We start from the raw sequence: 19,558 nt of genomic DNA on the forward strand, positions 1-19,558 counted from the left end.
AGTTAAAAATATTTTATTCCAACTTCATGGGCAACAGTGTATGTCATGCCCAGATGCTAAAACTGTAGAATATCAAGTTTGATTTTCAGGAAACAATCACACAGATGATCATATATGTATAAAACGACAGATAAAAGCAAAATTTTTATCTATTAAAGGTATGTTTCATAGTGTTTATAGGGGCACAGACCATCATTTATAATATCCTCCGTTCCAAACCTGGTTTAGATGCTTTTATTAACTATCATTCTTCACTTTTCTGCTCTTACTTCCTGTCTTGTGTTCTCTTTCTCGCTAAACTAATACAAATAAGTTTAGTCATACTCCCTATTTCAATACTGACCTATTCCATGTACCATAGTCTTGCATGCACAAAGATTTCCTATCATGTGAGGAATTATTACCCACATCAGTTTTGGATTTACCTCGCAAATACAGATCATCCGGTAAGATATATTTTTTAATAATCTGCTTGATCCCTTTTATTTCTTCCCTCATATGTCTTCTCTTTAGTGATGTATCAGCATTTCCAGGTTTCTTGGTAAAAAAAAGTAAGTCCAGTGTTATTGTAACTGAGAGGAACGATGGCCAAACAAGACAAAAGTAAGGCCTGAGTTGAAATAAACTGGAATTGTCCTTTTACACGACATTTTAAAGGTTGGGAACATAGAAAAAAACCAAACTATCCCCCAAAGCAAAATTTACTCTACATAGACAGGGTCTGAAATATAAATGATTTCAAATAAAAGGGTTTAGTCCTTGAATGTGCTGTGCAAATATCCATACATACACATACCCGGAATGGGAATGAACATCATGGGTCATTTTACTTTTCCTCCCTTCACCCTTTCCTTTTCGTTTGCTCCCACCTTCCATAATCTGTCTCTCTCCTCCTCCTCCCCCCCTCTCTTGCTCTCTCAATCTCTCCCTCTCTTTCTCTCTGTGAAGGTCATGCAATTGATTTTCCTCTGTCTATTCATTTTTCAAGACTGGCTTTGAAACGTGGGAAGCAGACAAAAGCCACACCGGCCCCTCCCCTTCACTCCATCCCTCTCCTCTTCTCCACCCTCCAACCTTCCTTCCCTCTCCGCCGGCCCTCGCCCATCCAAAAACCTTTGGAACAAGAGGGAGTGTGGAGGAATGCAACCCACCCCTCCCTCTCACCCACCCCCTTCCTCCTTCCTTCCCTCTTTTTCTCTTTATTCCTTCTACATTTGTCCCTTCCCCTCATCTCCCCTCCTCTCCATCCTCCTCTCCCTTTCAGCTGGATCTCTGACCACATTCCACTAACGGAATTAAAGTCATGCATCACACTTAAAACCCTGCCAATGCATTGTGGGTAGACTTGTTCAAACTGATGTCCAAATTAGCATCGCATTTTCAGCCATGGGCCCGTTGAGATTGTGCAACCTGCTTGTAAAAATCTGCAAACATTTAATAAAATACTCGTATGTTAGAGTCACATCTGATGGGAGAAACGGTAAGGATAATTCTGCAGGTAATGCGCAGTGTCGCTTGCACTTGCGATTGCACTTGCTACATGTTGCAGCTCATTGTGTTTGACAGGTGACTTACAATTTTCCGTGACCTTCGTGCAGATGGGGCAGGGTTGTGTATATTAGCAGTTATGGTTCACAAACCTCTTGGTTTAGTCTAAACAGCACACACCACAGTTTTCTTTCTTATACCGTTATTCGTTTTCATTCACAGGACAGTACATCTACCTGCACAACTACGTTTCTAAACAGCAGGTACTTTCTATCAAGGCCAAGGAAAGCCTGGAACGCAGCAGCAAAACAATTTGTGAGGTGTAGATCACATTCAAGGCCACAACTGAGTGTCGGAGAACAAGTGTATAGATATCACAGTGTGGAGCTGTGAGGCAGATTAGATATTGATGGATCTAAATGGATTTACCGCTAACAATGTATAGTTTCTGATTCTACCTATGTGAATGGGATTGTTTTTTACTGCAAGTACATGATCAGGTTCTTATTACAGAGTAATTCAGCACCTCAATACTCTTTTAAGAATGTAAGAGGCCCTAGGATCAAATATTATAAAGTCCATCAAAACTGGTACCACAAAGTTTTAGCTGTATCTACATTTAAGGTAGTTTTGTAGAATACAGTAATGGTCAACCTTACGTACAACACAATACAAGTGAAGGTATATTAACCCATAAAGATCCAGTGCTATTTTTGTGGCACTTCCCAAATGAATTTTTCTCTAATTCTACCTTTCTTAACTGATTTATCACCAATTTTCTTTCTATATTTTGCATTTTTTGGTGTAAATCATGTATTTTCCAATATTTAACATATAGATGTTCATGAAAACTCAGAGTCTATTGAAAGTTAATTATTAAACAGAGAAAAATGAAGAAAAGTTACTTTTTTAACAAAGACATTGCTAACTGATGGTAAAAACAAGTGTGTCCATCCACTGTCATTGATCCAACTCCATGGGTTTTCCTGGTGAATCAATGTTGTAGAAGATGATGGTGTTTCCACATTTGCTACGGAGCCTCTGCATGTCCAAATGGGTCATATCTGATGATCATGAAAAGACGACAAACTGTATTTTACGCCAATTATTGACACGTATTGATAGGATTAGTGGATCAACAGGTATTACACAGCTTAGATCAGTAGATGGTTCATTCGCTGAAGGCTGTTTGGGTCCTAATGGGTTAACAAACTGGAACTCCTATGAGCCAGTGGTGATTAAACGTCTACAACAGAAATGCAATTCATGTCATAGCCATGAAAATCCAGTCCATGTATTTTACCAACTTATTGTTAGATGTGACATCCTGCTGTTTCTTGTCTGTAACTACACTATGACCATTAAATAAAGGCAGAAAAATGTATTCCTGCATCATGCTGTCATTTCTCTAGTGGGGAGATTTATCTTATAATATGCGTCTTCTGAGTGTTTCACAAAGACTATGTTCATATGCACACTCATATTCCACGATTACTTTCAAAGTGACACTATTCTGAATTTGACAGGTGTCATGTAAACAGCAAATTCCATTTACATATTCTGATTTTTTTTTTTTTTAGGAATGGAAGATTTTTCATAGACATATGTGACATATTGATATAATTCTGGTTATAGTTATATAATTTGGACATACACAATATGGAATAAAAATATTAAGGCATATCACACCCACACTTGAAAGACTTCTCATTCCTTTTGATTTGAAATATTATTGTGATAAAAATGTTCATCCAATACATGTCAAATTAATATTTCTTTTAAGTTAAAAGTCTGATTTTTCATCCTGAGTGAGAGTTGATTATTCCAGATAGTAACCTGTGGTTTATGGGCAGATGACAAATATTTCAGAAATCTAGTTGTAGAACATTTTAAATAACTATATATTAAAAAAAATTCTACATTGAGCAAAATTAAGTAAAATCTAAGCATTTTGTGAACACAGTGAAAACAATGCTAACCCTTATTACAATTATATTTATCCTATATTTATAAAATACTGTGAGAGTCATTCGCAGCCCAGCACCCTGTTAAAACACTTCAATTCAATGTGTCCCAATAATTTTGTCCATATAGTGTATGTTCAATCCATTTGGAATATGCAGCATTTTACCACAGACTGTGACTGTTTACAGTCAGCTAGAGTAGAGACAAAAGGTCTTCACTGGTAAATATGAAAAGTCCACATTTGGAGCAAGAAGAGGAAACACATCTACTTGGAGACATTATGAGAGAGGACATGAACAAGCTTGTGGATATGCACAAAAGCTGACCTTTCCAAGACGTTTGAAGAAATGAAAGAGGGAGGAAGCGGTGGCACAATGGAAATTTGTGGAAAAAAAACAAAACATTTTTAATGCATGGAAACAGGAATTACACAGGAGGATCCATTCACTATGTAAAAAGCTCAGTAGGGGTTTTGTTAATATCATCATTAGATTTAAAAACTTAATATTTTGTGCAGGGGTTAGGGTTAGGTCACTGTCACCTTTAACTGTGTTAACGTGCACCTAATCCACCTGCATTTAAGGAGGTAGTCCCTGTTCTGGATTATGCCCGTCTATGGGAGTGGATCTGTCCTTCGCTGTGGTTCTCCCTGATGTTTCTCTTTTACTGCTGGGTTTTTGGAGTTTTTCCTTGCCGAGAAGGAGGGTCTAAGGACGGGGGAGGCCCAGGACATTAATCCATTTCCTTTATCGACTGTTTATTTGACTGTTGTTTATTTTGATATTCACCAAATTCTGTAAAGCTCTGTGAGGCAACCTTGTTATGATATTGGGCTCTACAAATAAAATTGAATCGAATTGAAATGAAATACAATTCACATAATGGAATCAAGTCCATTATTTCATTAGAATTACAATTCCTGTCCCATAAATTCAGTACATTTTAATAAATATAAGTATGATCATATTACTACTGATAAATGCTGTCATAAAATAGGTCTACACATTACAACTTTGCTGACCTCTCTGTGAAAAATCAGTAAAGTGACTCTTGAAAGTATCCACACTTCCAAACCCATTTACCACTTAAATAATTATGTCTTGTCTCTTATGTGTTACATATTACAGAGAAGGAAGGTACACACATTCAAGTGCAAACATGCTATTAACATGACTGTTCTTTCCTCACATTTCCCCAAATTAGACAAGAACAATCATGAAACAAACACACACCCACAGACACACAAACACACAACTCTAATTGTACTGTAGCTGCATCGTTTCCCCTCAGTAATAGTAGCAATTAGACAGGCTGTATAATTACACTGTCCTCGTTATATAGTTAATTTCTGTAATTACAAATCGCACCAATAGTTTCCTCCCTCTTTGTGTATCATCTCTTTCTCCCTTCACATATAACACACACGCACACACACACACACACACAAAATGTACATACTGGTCATACTCTGACAAAAAGGACTGAAATTAAGCAGCCGATGCGAAGATGTTGCATGATTATATGCACATGTATGTTGAGAGATTTGTGCACTCACATAGACAGCAGAGATAATTATGGTCACTAATAGAGGAGTGGATAATTGTCCTGGTCCGAGCTGGATTTTTGCGGAGTGGGGTGTTTCTGTGGTTGGGACTAAGAGGGCAGATCGTTTTGATTGAAAGAATGGTGTGAACTGAAACATGAATTTCAGTGGTTTCTGTCCACTGGCAACACGCATCAGCATTTTTATCTCTGCTGTATAATTTTCTTATAGGCTGAACTGCATGAATCATGAGCAGAGAAATGATCCGTCTCAGTCATGTTTCATTTAACTCTGCATAGTTGTACACGACGCTGCACTGCACAAAACTGGAAATGGTAAAGCAGAAAAAATACACTACAATCACAACTACACTCTGCTTGTTTTTAAAGAAGGTGGGAAGAGGGCGATCATTTCTGTCTCGCTCACCTTTGTTGCAGTTGCTGTCTCCTTCCAGCAGAGGGCTCCAGGGCGGGTCTCCTTGGCTGGCAAAGGTGCGCATGTGCAGGTAGCTGATGGTGAGCCTGATGACTGATGCTTTGTCGAGCTGGCTAGTGATGGCCCCGGGCAGTGGCAGCATTTTGGCCAGCTCAAAGAACTCAAAATTCTCCTTGCCTCGCCGTGAACGAGCCGCATTACGAGATTTCTCTTTACGCAGGTTCTGCAGACTGACAGGTGAACAGGGGAAGAGCACATTAAGGGACGAGACATAAAGTGATGTGAGAGAGCATGCAGAAATAAAATGGAAGAAATTGCTAAAAGAGGGGAGCAAGAGAAGAAAAGGGTTGACACAATGATCTGAATCAGCACTGTATAAGCAGAGAAACTGGATAGGGGTATCTCATAATAGCCTTTTACTGACCACCTGTTGATTGATTCATGCTTTGTATAAATGACCTGAGCATCAGTCACGAAAAACTCATTTCATAAATACATATAATGATAATGGGTCCTGCAATTCAAGTGAAACAATCTCCATTCTGACCCATCTCTTGCAGAATGGCCTGGTAATTACAGACAAACTCCCTTCTTCTGTCTGCAGAGCGGAGTCCTAATAATGCCATTTGCTCCAAAATCTATATGTGAACACGCACACACAATTTCTCAGCCTATCTCTCATTCTCCCCCTCCCTCCCCACCTCCTTCCCTCCCTCCTTCTCTCTTACTCCCCCTCATCTGGTCCCGGGCTGGTGAGCTGAAGCTGTGATTGAGGGATCAATAGGAGAGGGAGGGGCGGTGTGACAGAGGGGGGCCGGGGCTCAGGTAGCCTGTCTCTCTGATTGGATATTGACTCTCCTCAATGGGGCCTGAGTGGTGGAATTATGTTGTCACAGCCACTTCACAATTTGTGTCGGTGCTGCGCAGGAATAAAGTGTGTGAATGTGTGTGTGTGTGCATGAGAGAGAGAGAGAGAGAGAGAGAGAGAAAGAGACAAACTGGCATCTCTCCCTTGTGTCTGTGTTGTTGATTCTCATCATAAGAAAGACCACCAGCAGTGTGTGTATGGATTCATCTGTGAGCAAAAGAAAGAAAAGAACAAAGGGAACGACTACACATAGCGCACGCACATATGTTTATATCTTAATCAGCTGACACAGCTGTTGTATTTCTCCTTGGTTTTCTGTAATAAGAGAAAACACTGTGTGCATTTTTCTGTGTGTGTGTGTGTGTGTGTGTTGTTGTGCTGCTGCCAGCCTCTGTAACATCTCATTATTATACTGCCTCGACCCCAGCCACCGAGAACAATCAATATACACACATTGATTCTGCTTAGTTTTTATATCCGCCTGTAAATGACTGCCCATTAATAATTCCAGCCAAATTTACTTAATCTCCCACTAAGGGGAGGGGATTCACAGGTCTGACAGGATTGGCAGGTGAGCAACAATGCAGGTTATATGTTGCACTGAGGGGAGCAGACGTCTTGTGAATTGTGTCCCATTGATAGAGAATTCTTCTTGAGGATGTCTGGGTGTAGGAAGGCGTTAATGCATGGATTTCACCTTGCAGAGATTAATTCATGGACATGTACTCAGGCTTATACAGTATCGGCCTGTGTGTCGAGGTGTGTGTGTGTGTGTGTGTGTGTGTTTGAGGTCTTACCATGGCAGGGTGGGAGGCTTGGCCAGTAGTCCTTGTAGGAAATCCCACTCTACACTCACACACTTCCCCTCGCTGACAAATGGCATGGTTGCCATCCTTCTCCCAGTCACGTGCCGACGCTGCTGTTAACGAAGGCTCTGATTGGCTGGGGATGAGACAGACTCAAACCTGAAATCCAGAAGAGAAGAAACAAAGTGTCAGTGAATTAAGAAGAAACATCATACCAGTGATAAGTCATTATTTATAATTTATTCACCACTGATGACCATAATGTAGTTATTAATACATGGAAAAGTGGATATCACGTTTTTGGGAGCACTTTTTTAAAAATTAGCAAACATGACTCTGCTGCCATCGATTGCATAATTTATTATCTAACTAAATACTTTTTCTCCTGGAGTGAGCATGAATTTTTTCAATAAAGAAAAACGATGACATTTTATCTCCATTTGCAGTTTCCATTCAGCCTGTTTAATTTGATAGAATATAATTTGCATTAAAATGCTTGGATGAAAACCCATCTTATGATTTCTTACTTCATCTATCTGAAAAATTGCATTTGTGCTTGTTGAGAGTATAGGACCAATTCTGCAGGGAGACAGACAGACAGTTAGTTCAGACAGACAGACAGACAGTTCAGACAGACACAAAGAAAGAAAGAAAGAAAGAAAGAAAGAAAGAAAGAAAGAAAGAAAGAAAGAAAGAACTTGCCTACTGTATTCCCCACATAAAGGTCAGGGACTGTAATAGACAAAACATTGATCCTTCTTAAAAGTCACAATTAAGCTGAAAATCACAGCTCTCCAAATGTCTCCCTTGTTCGTGAGATAATATTTAAATGCGGCTGAAGCTCAAAGCTCCAAAGAAGTAAAACACACCGCTTGTTGCTTGATACCCATCCTCACCCTCTGCCAGTCTCTAATTCTTCTCTCTTGTGGTAGAAGTTGCCAATACTCTTCTCTGTCCTCAAACCATGCTGTGCTCCTCAGCCATTTCCCTCCCCTCCATGCTCTGTTGACATTTAAAGGGCTAGTGTGGCCCCAAGCACCATGGTGTCATGCCCTTGGGCCTTAGATGCCCTCTCTCTCTCTCTAACTCTCTCTCTCTCTCTCTAACTCTGTCTGTCTTTGGCCCAGCTGGGTCAGCACAATCAAGTCAGTAGAGCTTTGCCGGGGCAGTAGAAAATGGATTATATCTTGAGTTTGAGCATGGATACACTGACCTTGGCTAAGAGGGGTCAGATGAAGCTGGGCAGGTTTGGCACATATCAGTTCACAAATCTGTCTAAAATAGCCAACATGTAATGTATGCATGAAAACTTCTTGGACCCATTTCAAAAGCAGAGCGGTCAATGAAGGGGTCGACACAGAGAATAGCCGTTCAAAGGGGAGATCGGGTCATTCACTCACCTTTAGTTTTACTCTGTATTTAGGCAGAGATGGTAAAGTGAACAATGGAAAATGCGGTCTGAGGTCAGTGATTGAAAGATTGGCCTCAGCTCAAACAGATTATGATTTCCCTCAAACTTTTCCACTCAGTCCTTCAATGACTAATCAGAATACATTCATTAATAGTTCGTGAAAGTCTACTCTAACTACTTTTACTTCACAGTACAATATGGAAACCTGAAGTTAGCTGAAACTACACAACTGCAGGCAGTGAAGACAACTATAACTGGATAAGTATTAAATGTCTGGACAGATTTTTTGGGCTGACTGGCCAGTAAATGCATTTTTTAGTGTGATTATCAGATTCCAACAACTTGTGTAGTTATGTTTATTAAATTTACTGAAAATGTGTGACATATGCAAAGAAATTTACATGTATTACTCACTTTTATTTGCAGAAATAGATCACCTTACTTGATTTTTTTCACGATGATAATAGCCTGAGCGCTGATTTACAATCACACTGAAAAACAGTTTGATTGTTAAGTTCTCCTCTGCTCTAATACATACAATGTGGAAACAGTGATTAACAATTGCACAGCAGACTCAAACACAAACTTTATGTTTAAACTGGTAAGACAGTCATAAATACAGTTAAGGTCTCTCCCTTTATATTCATATTGACAGAGTGTTTTGTCCTTGGCTTAGGTTTAAGCTCCATTTGACCATATAGGATTCCTATACCATTTTTCCAACACGTTTTCAGCTTGTAACACTGACAATCCTCTTTTCAGACAACACGGTGAAAAGAAGACAGGGTCGAGCAGAGGGCAGAGCACCTCTGTCTAACAACTTCACCTTTGTCACCTTCTCTATCTCACCTGGATAAATGCACTACATGCCAAATTAGGCTGCGTACAGTAGGATGGGGAGATCAAAAGGAGACTCACAGAGAGGCAGTAATTTACTATCACATTTTCACTGCCACACAAACACACACACACAGCCTTTCTCCAACCCGTACCTGTATGTTTATCTCTTAATTGACCCTATCTGTGCTTATCTAATCTCCCTCTCCATCTTTCTGTCTCTATCTGGCTCTGCATCTCCCTCTATCTGGGCAGACACAGGGGCATAATGGACAGGGGCCTCCACAGTAATTATTCAATCAGCCTCATAACCTTGTCACAGGTTGGGCGGCCCATTAATGCACTCACCCAAATGGACCCCGCCACTTTGACTGCTAATGCTCCTGCTAGCTAGCAGCACAACAGGCTGAATGTCAGAAGTGTCATCTGGAGACTGAGCGCCAAACAATCCGCTCGAAAGAACTGAGTCAACTTATTCAGCTGTGCACAGTGGGAAATGCATGGAAAAAAAAAGTGTGATTCCTGAGATCACAGAGAGTAAAAAATATAGAGAGATCAACCTGTATAAGTGCAGCCGCAGGTGTTGACAATGTGTTGCTGCAGTGCTCCATATTCATAAGTGAGTCGTGTGTGTGTGTGTGTGTGTGTGTGTTTGAGACCCCAACCCTATAGAGCCATGCTCTCTTGGCACAGTCTCAACAGTAACAGAGATGAGGGCACTGCGGCGAGCGTTCGTAGCCGCTGTTTGCCGTGCGTTCTCTCTGGCTGCTCGCTTGGCTCCCGCTCTGTTTATTTTCTGCAGGGACGTTTAATTAGGGCCTCCAGCTGTCAGAGGTTCGTTAGTGTGCCCCTCCTCTCCCCGAGCAGCCCCTCCCCATAGGGAGTCAGGGGCATCAGGCAAATGAACACATTTAAGTCAAACAGCACGCAGACAGACAATAGCCTCACTGCCATGCCACCAGCTCCCCTAGGTAGAGACATGGTTGTTTTATGCCTCATCTCCCCAACCCCTGGGGCCCAATACAGAGCCTGGCCAAGACTGTAAATGTGGAGGCAGAGGAGCCCAGTGGAGACCACATGTATGCTGCCACATGCAAAGGTGAGGCAGGACCAAGCCTGTGGAACAGATAATTTCAACAAAAAACAATAAAACAGGCTTTGATTGTTTTTATTTTTGCAAGTCTGAGAAACACCTATAATTTTAATCTGATGCTCCATTACCTTTTATTAAAAACAAACAAAAAATAAAAAATACAGCGTATAATTGTTTAAGTAGAAGTCAGATTTTTTTCTATTACATATCATGGTGGCACTATGTACTTGCAGTGTCCCTGTTTTGGTTCCAGATGGGACCATTTGTTTCAGGTCCTTTTTCCTACGTATTTTCTGTCACATCTTGATTGACTTTAAAAGTTTTTTTTCTCATTTTGGAGATTGAAGCCTGTCAGCTGATTGTAAAACTGTGTGCAGCCTGCATTCTGGATATTTTTCAGTGTTTACTCGCATGAAAGTTTACTGAGTTTTCAGACATGTATTCAACCCCTACACATCTATAATCATCTTCAACCAAAGGTAAAATCAGAGTACACATACAACAGCACATGTAAGTTATTCCTGTGAATAATATTTTATCAAATAGAGAACGTTCAATATCATGGAAGATGTAGAAAACATGTTTGGAAATAACATGAACAGAATATTTAATGCAGCTAGTTTTCTATCTTTCCTTTCATGTTGTTGAGTAGTTGTAAATGAGTGTCTGGAGCGTCCGGGGAGATGAAGTTTGGTATTCTGGTTGGAGGGCTGAAAACTACTTATCATGCATTACGGCCCTGGTTGGACCTCAGGATTTGGAAGTCAAAAGACTTTTTAATGTACAATTTTTCAGCCGCTGATCAATCGACAGCTGCTGGACATGAAGATCTCTCTCGCCCTCTCCCTCAGTATTCCATATTCCGTCATGCTCGGCATTCTGCTTCCGTATCGGAGCGCCGGCTGCGGTTGACCTTGAGGACTCTGGATCATTCCCAACCCAAGGTTCTCTCCAACTCTCAAGGGCCTTGGCGCCCCCCCCACCACCCACCTCCTTCGCCTCCCCCGTCATCCTCACCCTCCCCTCCGCTCCACTAACCCCCTCTTTGCTCCTCCCTGGCCCCTGCGTGGGTCATTAATTATCTAATGGAATCAATACGGCGTTAGATTGGACCGGAGTGACCCCACCCGCCCCCAGGTATCTCTGCGGTGATGAAGAGGAAGACGAGGGTTCGGAAAAGGGTGTAAAGAAATGTTGATAACAGCCTGTGTGAGTGAACCAAAACCATACAGTCACAGCGTGGACCGTCCCTAAACTGGAAGAATACAGAATAAAGAGATCAGTGATAAATAAATGATTAGAACGGGAGAGAGGGGTGGATGGAGAGCGGATGGGGGATGGAAAGAGCATAAGTAGAGGCGGAGAGAGACAGAGGCAAATCGGACAGTGGGGAGATAAGAGAGAGAGAGAAATGATGGACGGATGAAGACACAGATGAAAAAAGGAGAGAGAAAGAGATTTGCTAATGTTCACCCTTGGTAATCAATATCGTTCTCCCCCTCCTCTTTTATTACAGAGGCCTTTGGTGAGCACACTTTGATGTCCACTCCTCACGGACGTGGAGCTACGAAGAATGTAATCCATGTCTGTCATAATTACCATCTACCTTGGTCTGAAAATAAAAATAAAAAAACGCACTGCTTCAACTGCCCATGATTAAATATGAAGTTGAAAGTATCATCACACAGACTCCCAAACACACTACACAGTATTTAACAGAAAAAATGTACCTGTTCACTGTAGAGAGCTTGCCAGTTTTTTTTTTTTTTTAATCAAATAAACTTAATGTCATTCTGCACTCAATAAAGCTTTTAGCAGTACGAGTCGAAGATGAAGCAGAAGCACTTGTGAATGACAGAGATACAGTTAATTTATTAAACTGTCACAGTGTGCCTTGTCGTGAGGACAGAAACGCCCTAGTCAGAGCCTCAGAGGAAACATTCATACAAAACAAAAAATAATATGTTCATTAAAACACTATTTCTAAACAAAATGTTCTCACATCCTTAAGCCTTCAATTAGAGGTAATGGTAAAAACTTTCTGGATTAATTATGCAACGTAATGGTTTGATTACAAAGGATCAACGTAAAGAGAAGTAAAATTCACAATGCTGGAGAACATAGAAACAATTCTTTAAAAAAAAAAACCTAAATTTATGAAGCAAATGAAAAAATGAAAAGGTAGGGTAGATGTCAATCATAAAGTTGACTTTAAATTATTCATCCTCGGAACAGAAAACGCTAAAGGTTGGTGAAAAAGCTTAGGTAAAAAGAATAAGTGCAATACATTTAAAGTTAAATACTCTGACCTTGACATAAAACTAGAGTTATGGTAAAAAGAAAAAAGTTATAGTGCAGTCAACCAAAAAGCCTCTTATTTTCAGCGTGTACAAAGAACATCAAATGTGCTTTATGTAAAAAAAAAAAAAAAAAAAGTGTATGTACATATATATATATATATATATATATATATATATATATATATATATATATATATATATATATATATATATATATATACATACATACACCCCATTCCCCATTTCCCCTGGAAAAAAAAAAGTTATTGGTGAACAAACAGTAAAGGTACACGAGAGACAAAAACTTCTCCCTCTGACTGTAGAAGACTCAGCTAAGTGGATGCAGTTCTCTATAAGGCTGAAGATGGTAAATCCACTCCCGCAGGCAGAGACCACATCAGCACTGACCTCCAAATAACCACAGGCCAAAGCACAGCACACAGGGTCATTCACTCGCTCCAGCACATACACACACTCACACCCATGTGTGTTGTGGATACAAGGACTTGAAAGCTCATTCTCATTTTGCACATAAGCAAAGAGATGTCCACATGCTAATTCTGCCACATCAATTAGCATGGTGCAAATGTCAAAGTTCAGACTAGTGTCAAACTCTTGATAAGAGTTGCACAACTTGTGTAGGTGTCTTGCTGCTCACAGGGGAAACCATCATACCCACTGGCCTCGTACTATATTCCCACACACTGCTGAGAAAAACTGTGTGTTTGAATATTTCCAGATATCCTGCTAATTTATGACACTTGTGCTTGATGTCAAAGCATAAATTAGTGAAAGGAAAAAGGAACAAAAAAGGAGAGGACATAAAAGAGTGGCTGTGTGGGAGATCTGCGTTCTGGAAATGATACCGTGTAACCTCATCTGATATTTAATTTAGACCCAAAGTGAATGAGAGTGTGCGTGCCTATACATCATGTGCACATCACTAAATGACTGCATGTGTGTGTCAGTGTGTGTGCACAGGCTGGTGGATCCCTTCAGGCCAGTGTGTGAATGACAGCGGGGGTTATGTAAGGAGCCACAGTGGGGCTGGAGTGGACAGTCCGACCGGAGATCAGGTCAGCAGAGTGTGACACTAAACACATCTCCCTGACACTGCGCTGACACCCTCTGTCACAGACCCACACACTGTCTGTCAACGCTCTTCACACACACATACACGTGCACAGCGAGAGCAAGAAGTGTGTGAGCGGCTGTCTGTCAACACACAAGGCAGTGACCGTCGTAGTGTGTGTGTTGGATCGCAACAGAGAGAGACAAAAACATCAAGAGAAAAATAGAGAGGGAGGGCGGATAGCTGAGGTGTCTGTCTACCTGCGAACTTGTCAATGAGTCACTAAGAGTGTATGCGTGCATCTCGCTTCTAATCAAGATATTGTCATAAATTAAACAATTTGCAAAGTCATTGTACTGATTGTGTGTTAAATACTGATTTTTTCTTATGATCTGTGTGCACGGAAAATGGGAGGAATAACACTGATATAAAGAACATGTTAATCTCACCATCAGAAACACACATAAGCACTGATCTTTTCAGAGCAAAAAAAAGGTATTCTGTGGTTACATTAATTTGCCTGGTTTTGATCAGACTTTTGAACAGTTCCAATTACCCTTAATTACATTTCTGTCAGCTTCGTTTTGTCTGCAGTCTTTGAACAGGACACTCACTCGCCAACATTTTCACTTTCTGAGAGCAATCCAACTCAGGGTCTGTTACACAGTTGTCTGTTGGCATGAAATGCCACTCCTTAAGTCCTAAAGAAAAAAAAATTCACTATCTGAGTCTAATAAAAAGGCCTCAAGGTAGGTCACGACCACAGCATCATGCACATGCGAGAACTGAAACGGGTGGAGAGGCTTATAGTGGCTCAGTGTGCCGGAGCACAAACTGTACCATGAACATGCAATACCACGGTCTGGTCCTGTTTAGTGTCAGTGTCTCTATTCAATGTTTAGTGAAGCTAATGACACTGAATATTTATAGTCAGTTAAAATGGTCAGTGGTAAACAACAAAGCTAAAAGAGAAAGATAAAAAAATATTGTCATACTGGGAGTAAGTTGCTTAAAACTTTCAGTGTACCCACGATATGATTTTTCTATTTCTGCACTGTACAATTGAGAAACATCAGCCCAACTCACCTGAAAAAGTCATTCTGTGTTCTATGTGTGTGAAAAGGAAATCTGTATAAGTTCTAGCAAACAGTATGAACCTATTCGGACTATGTGTGTGTGTGTGTTGTACTTTGTTGGAATTTATCCGAACCTGCTGTTTTAGCAGGTGTGTGTGCAAAGGTGGAAGGTGCAATCTAATTTTTAGCTAATACACATCACAGAATTTGTTTTTCAGGGATGACATACGAAACGCACACAAACACTCGACGGATACAACTACATATGAAAACATGCAGATGAAGGAGATCTGGCGGACCACTATATACGAAGGCTTAATGCACATGCACACATTGATACATGCACAAATTTTTCCCTTTGTGCGCAAACTGTTCCACCTTTCCAACAGTCTGACTTTTACTCCGAGTGACACCCTCACAACGCAAACACAGAAAATTATGAAAAAAAAAAAGCCAGAAAACCTGAAATCGCTATGTGATCGTTTGATGTTGTTATTTACTTTACAGCAGCAGCGAACACTGTGCGTTTGTCACAGTCATTCTACCAATTTGGACCACCTGCTGCAAACACCCTGAAGGCACCGAATGTTACTAAGCCAGTAAACTGTGACCAATTCTCCCTCTGCAGGTGGAGACGGACACACTGCCGCTCACTCTCTGCTTCTGTATCTCAAATCCCAGCAAACACACGTACACACATGCCCACAAATTTATCCAGGGGTAGAGAGCTGTTATAATTGAAGTCAAGCAGCACAGAACATAAAGGTACATAATTATTTGCCTTATCTGAAAAGCAAATATTGCAATATTTGCAGTGAAAATGTTAATCAGAAAATTTCAGGAACACTTGGTGGATGAAAAACAGAAAAAAAGAGCAATAAGTTGCATGTGGATGAAAGGTGCTTTTAATTACATTTACTTTAATTATCTGATCACATAAACACACCAGCATCTACAAGTATCTGCACTTTTATGCTGAAATATGCAGGTTTATCTATGTGGTTTCTGCAAGCACCAGTGTTTTTAATGTTAAAAAAGAGACCTCTGTAATTAATGGAGAGATCAATTTTTTAATACAAGTCTTTTTTTTTTCCCTCGTATGTATGATTTAAGAAAAATGAGCTGAAACTTTCCACTAATTGCTGCTGCACTGGTTCTATCAGATAAATGCTTTAAATGTATAACACCTCTGTTCTGACTCAGAAAAAAGTTATTGCCGCTGACAATCCTGACAAATTATCTCAAAGAAAGAATGAAAGTTCTTTAGTTGGAGATTTAACAAATTATGATAAATCAGTTTCCATAAAAGATTCCCCTCTTATCTAGATTTGTAAAAAGACATGGAAATAGACTGACAAATTGGATTAAACTAAGCACAAAAATCGAACAAAGTGCGACAACTTTATGACTGCGTGCGAGTGTGTGTCCAGTACGTGTGTGAAAAAAAGCAACAGAGTGAGAAAGTGTGTGTGTGTATGATGGTGTATGTGTGTGCGCGTGTGTGTGTCTGTATGTGTGTATCTGTGTGTGTGTGTGTGTGTGCCATAAGTTGTTGGATCTATTATCTACTCACCTGACAGGCATTTCCAGCGCTCGGTGTGCTGCTGTTGATCTGATCCACTTTGTCTTTCTCTTCCTCCTCCTCCTCCTCTTCTTCCTCTTCTTCTTCTTCTTCTCCTCCTCTCCGGTGCCCCTGCTCTGCCCTGGCCGTGCCCCCCCTCCTCGACCACCACCGCCTCCACCACCTCGATCTTAAACACAGCAAACAAACACTGTGTGTGTGAGCCAAGGGGGCTGGGACAGGGGCAGCGTCAATCCCCTCACTTTCACAAAAGCCGTGGCCGCTCAGCCGGACACATCGTGGGCTCCCGTTGCAAGAGAGTGTGTGTGAAAGAGAGAGCGAGTAAGAGTGTGTGTGTGTGTGTTTGTGTGTGTGTCAGTGGAGCTAGCTGATGTAGTTCTCCTTGGCTCTCAGACTCACTTCACTAACACTCTGCTCGGCTGCTTCTTGGAGATGGACTCGGATTAGGACACAGCCAGTGTGAGAATCTCTTTCTCGCTCTCTCTCTCTCGCACTCTGACTCTCTCTCTCGCCAGCCGGCATGCTCCCTCCCACCCTTCCTCTCTCCCGCTCACTCATTCACTCTCCTTGCTGAGCTTCTTTCTTTTCATTTCCTCTTGGGAAAGCCGTGCACACCAGTTGTCTCTGCCTTCAGCTGCTCCCTCTCTCTCGATCCCTCTCCCTCTCTCTCTCAGTCACTAGTAAATATAAAAGGCATGCTTGTACAGCCCCTCGCCTCAGTCTCTCTCTGCCTCTCCCTCCCTAACTCGCTGTGTCTCATGCTTTCGTTTACCCCCACCTCCCTGTGCCCCCCTCACTTTCTTTCTCACTGTCAAAGCTGCCTTTCAAATGCTGATTAGCACCCTGAGTAAAGGAGAGAGAGAGAGAGAAAGAGAGAGGGAGAGGATGACTGAAACAAGTGTGAGATTCCATCACAATCAAACATAATAAAACGTATGTAAACTGTGACTCCTGTCACATACAAACACACATTTACTTGTTAACTTTTGTCAATTAAACTCAACTGACCTGCACTTAAAGCCTTAAAATAACCTCACCCCAACCACAAAGAAACACGCAATACTTAACTTTACGGAACATGCTCTGAATTTAGACACTAAATAAATAAATATTAGCACTGAATAGGATTTTGTGCTATTATTCATTAGTTTAATGCAGAAAAGTGTAGATCCATGAATCAGGGACATGGTCATGGTCCGCACTAGTACCAATTTTGCATCTGGGCCGCCCCGCAGTATGTCTTTGACAGACACCGTTAACTTTTGCCTCCACCATCATTAGCTCCGGTCCAGTTTAACAGGTGTAACTCTCACACCTTTTATTAACCTGACTATCCACAATCTATTAAAATTGTCACGCTACTCTTCTCTCTCTCTCTCTCTCTCTCTCTCTCTCGCTTTTCTCCTGATAGACATCAGATGTGGTCACAAATGAAAGACATAAGACACATCCACAAAAGGTACTTGTAAAGCCAACGTGTACATTGATTGCTTTAGACATTTTAGCAGATGAGAAATACATGAAATACAAGAAAACTCAAACAAGCAGCTGCACATCACATGTACAAGTGTGCAGCTGCAAGATATCATCAGGAAAAGGGCGGACGTGAAAACACACACAAACAACCAGACACACACATACAGGCATGCCGACATGCATGCACACACTACCTGTTAGCTATCCACATGTTATTACAAGAAATAGTTGCAAGTAAAAGTAGAAATAAAACAACTTACAAATTTAAGACCCACATTTTCTGCAATGCAGTTCATGACATCTATTTTTAATGTAAATGTGTTAATGTATAAGCTGAATTCCACAGTTTTTGCACAGTTTAACCTCTGTGTTAATACAGTGGGTTAATTTTTCATAATGCATTATCAGTTGTTTGTATGTAAATCTTTATCTGAAGTGAATGCAAGTGTCAATTTATGTCAGCTGAGCGACAAAGAAATCTATCTGATATACACTCATTGCAAACAGCAGGTGTTGTTTTCTGCTGCCACTCACAACTGTAAAGTTTCAGAACCTATTGGATGACATGTGCACCCACTGCTAGTAACAAGTACATAAGAATCATATGATGAAAACTGCATAAAAACCTGATCGACCAATTTGTTTTAGACATTTGACACACTTTTGGTATCTCTTCATGGAACAGGATGGTTTAGAATGGGTTAACTAAATAAATCCTGAGTATTCCCAAGTAGTCTAATATATAAAAGCATAGGTATTGAGCATATTTGCCTGTAATGCTGTACTTAATTGCAGAAACATATGCGTTTTTTTTTACATCGCAGCCGTGCAGAGTTCTAGCTATACTGTATGTGTAACCTAGAGCTGACATATAAACCCCTTTTGCGTACATTTGGACGATCAACACATACAACTGCAGACACACACATGTGTATATGTGAACAAATAATCACACTCAGAGACTCACTCAAGTACTCTCTCACCAATCTCCCTCCCTCCCTCCTTCTCCCCTTCCCCCTCTCCTCTGTTCGTTCCCCTTGCCCTCAAACACTACTCAGAATATTGATACATCACCCCCTCCTCCTTTTTCTCTCTCTCTCCGTCTCTCTCTCCCTCCATCACTCACTTTCTCTACTGAATACTGATAGGCTGTCTACTCCGTGGTCTGAGTTTCAAATCTCTCCCTCCCTCACGCTCCCTCTTAGTGCACCCACTACAAAAAACAGCAACATAAAGGAGGAAATAGCAGAAGTTAATGCACTGAGGTAGACATAAATTCACTTAAGTACCATTTCAGATTATGTCAAGCTAAAAATGGGCTTAACATTGTGGGAAGGAGGGAAGGGGGGCAGAGAAGGGAGGAGGAAAAGTGCTGCTTTGGTTGGCTGTCTTGCCAGCGGAAACTGGCCGAGTGGCTCGCAGAACTGTAGTGAACGGCCGGCCGCCAACAAAAGGGAAAAGACGTGTGAAAAGTTCAGGCAAATGAAGACGCATTCAGTGTTTTTGTCTGACTCCCACCCTCCCTGCTCATTGTTGGGCATGTCGGCTATGGCGCAGCTGAAGGGGGAGAAAAAGGGAGTGAATAAGGTCGTCAAAGAGTCCCAAT

The 19,558-nt window shown here is 41.0% G+C and overlaps 1 protein-coding gene across 1 annotated transcript in view; it reads right to left on the reverse strand.

Annotated features, from left to right (window-relative positions):
* npas1 (neuronal PAS domain protein 1) overlaps positions 1–16,606 on the reverse strand; it is a 36,654-nt gene extending 20,048 nt beyond the window's left edge. Inside the window, exons 1-3 of the mRNA XM_030151248.1 lie at positions 16,468–16,606; positions 7,097–7,264; positions 5,423–5,661 (exon numbers count right to left, since the gene is read on the reverse strand). Coding sequence (XP_030007108.1) covers positions 5,423–5,661; positions 7,097–7,191 — 334 coding nt within the window. The 5' untranslated portion in view covers positions 7,192–7,264; positions 16,468–16,606. The remainder of the gene's footprint in view (positions 1–5,422; positions 5,662–7,096; positions 7,265–16,467) is intronic.
* Positions 16,607–19,558: the final 2,952 nt, after the last annotated feature.

This window comes from Sphaeramia orbicularis, chromosome 13 (genome assembly GCF_902148855.1).
Source record: "Sphaeramia orbicularis chromosome 13, fSphaOr1.1, whole genome shotgun sequence".
NCBI lineage: Eukaryota > Metazoa > Chordata > Actinopteri > Kurtiformes > Apogonidae > Sphaeramia > Sphaeramia orbicularis.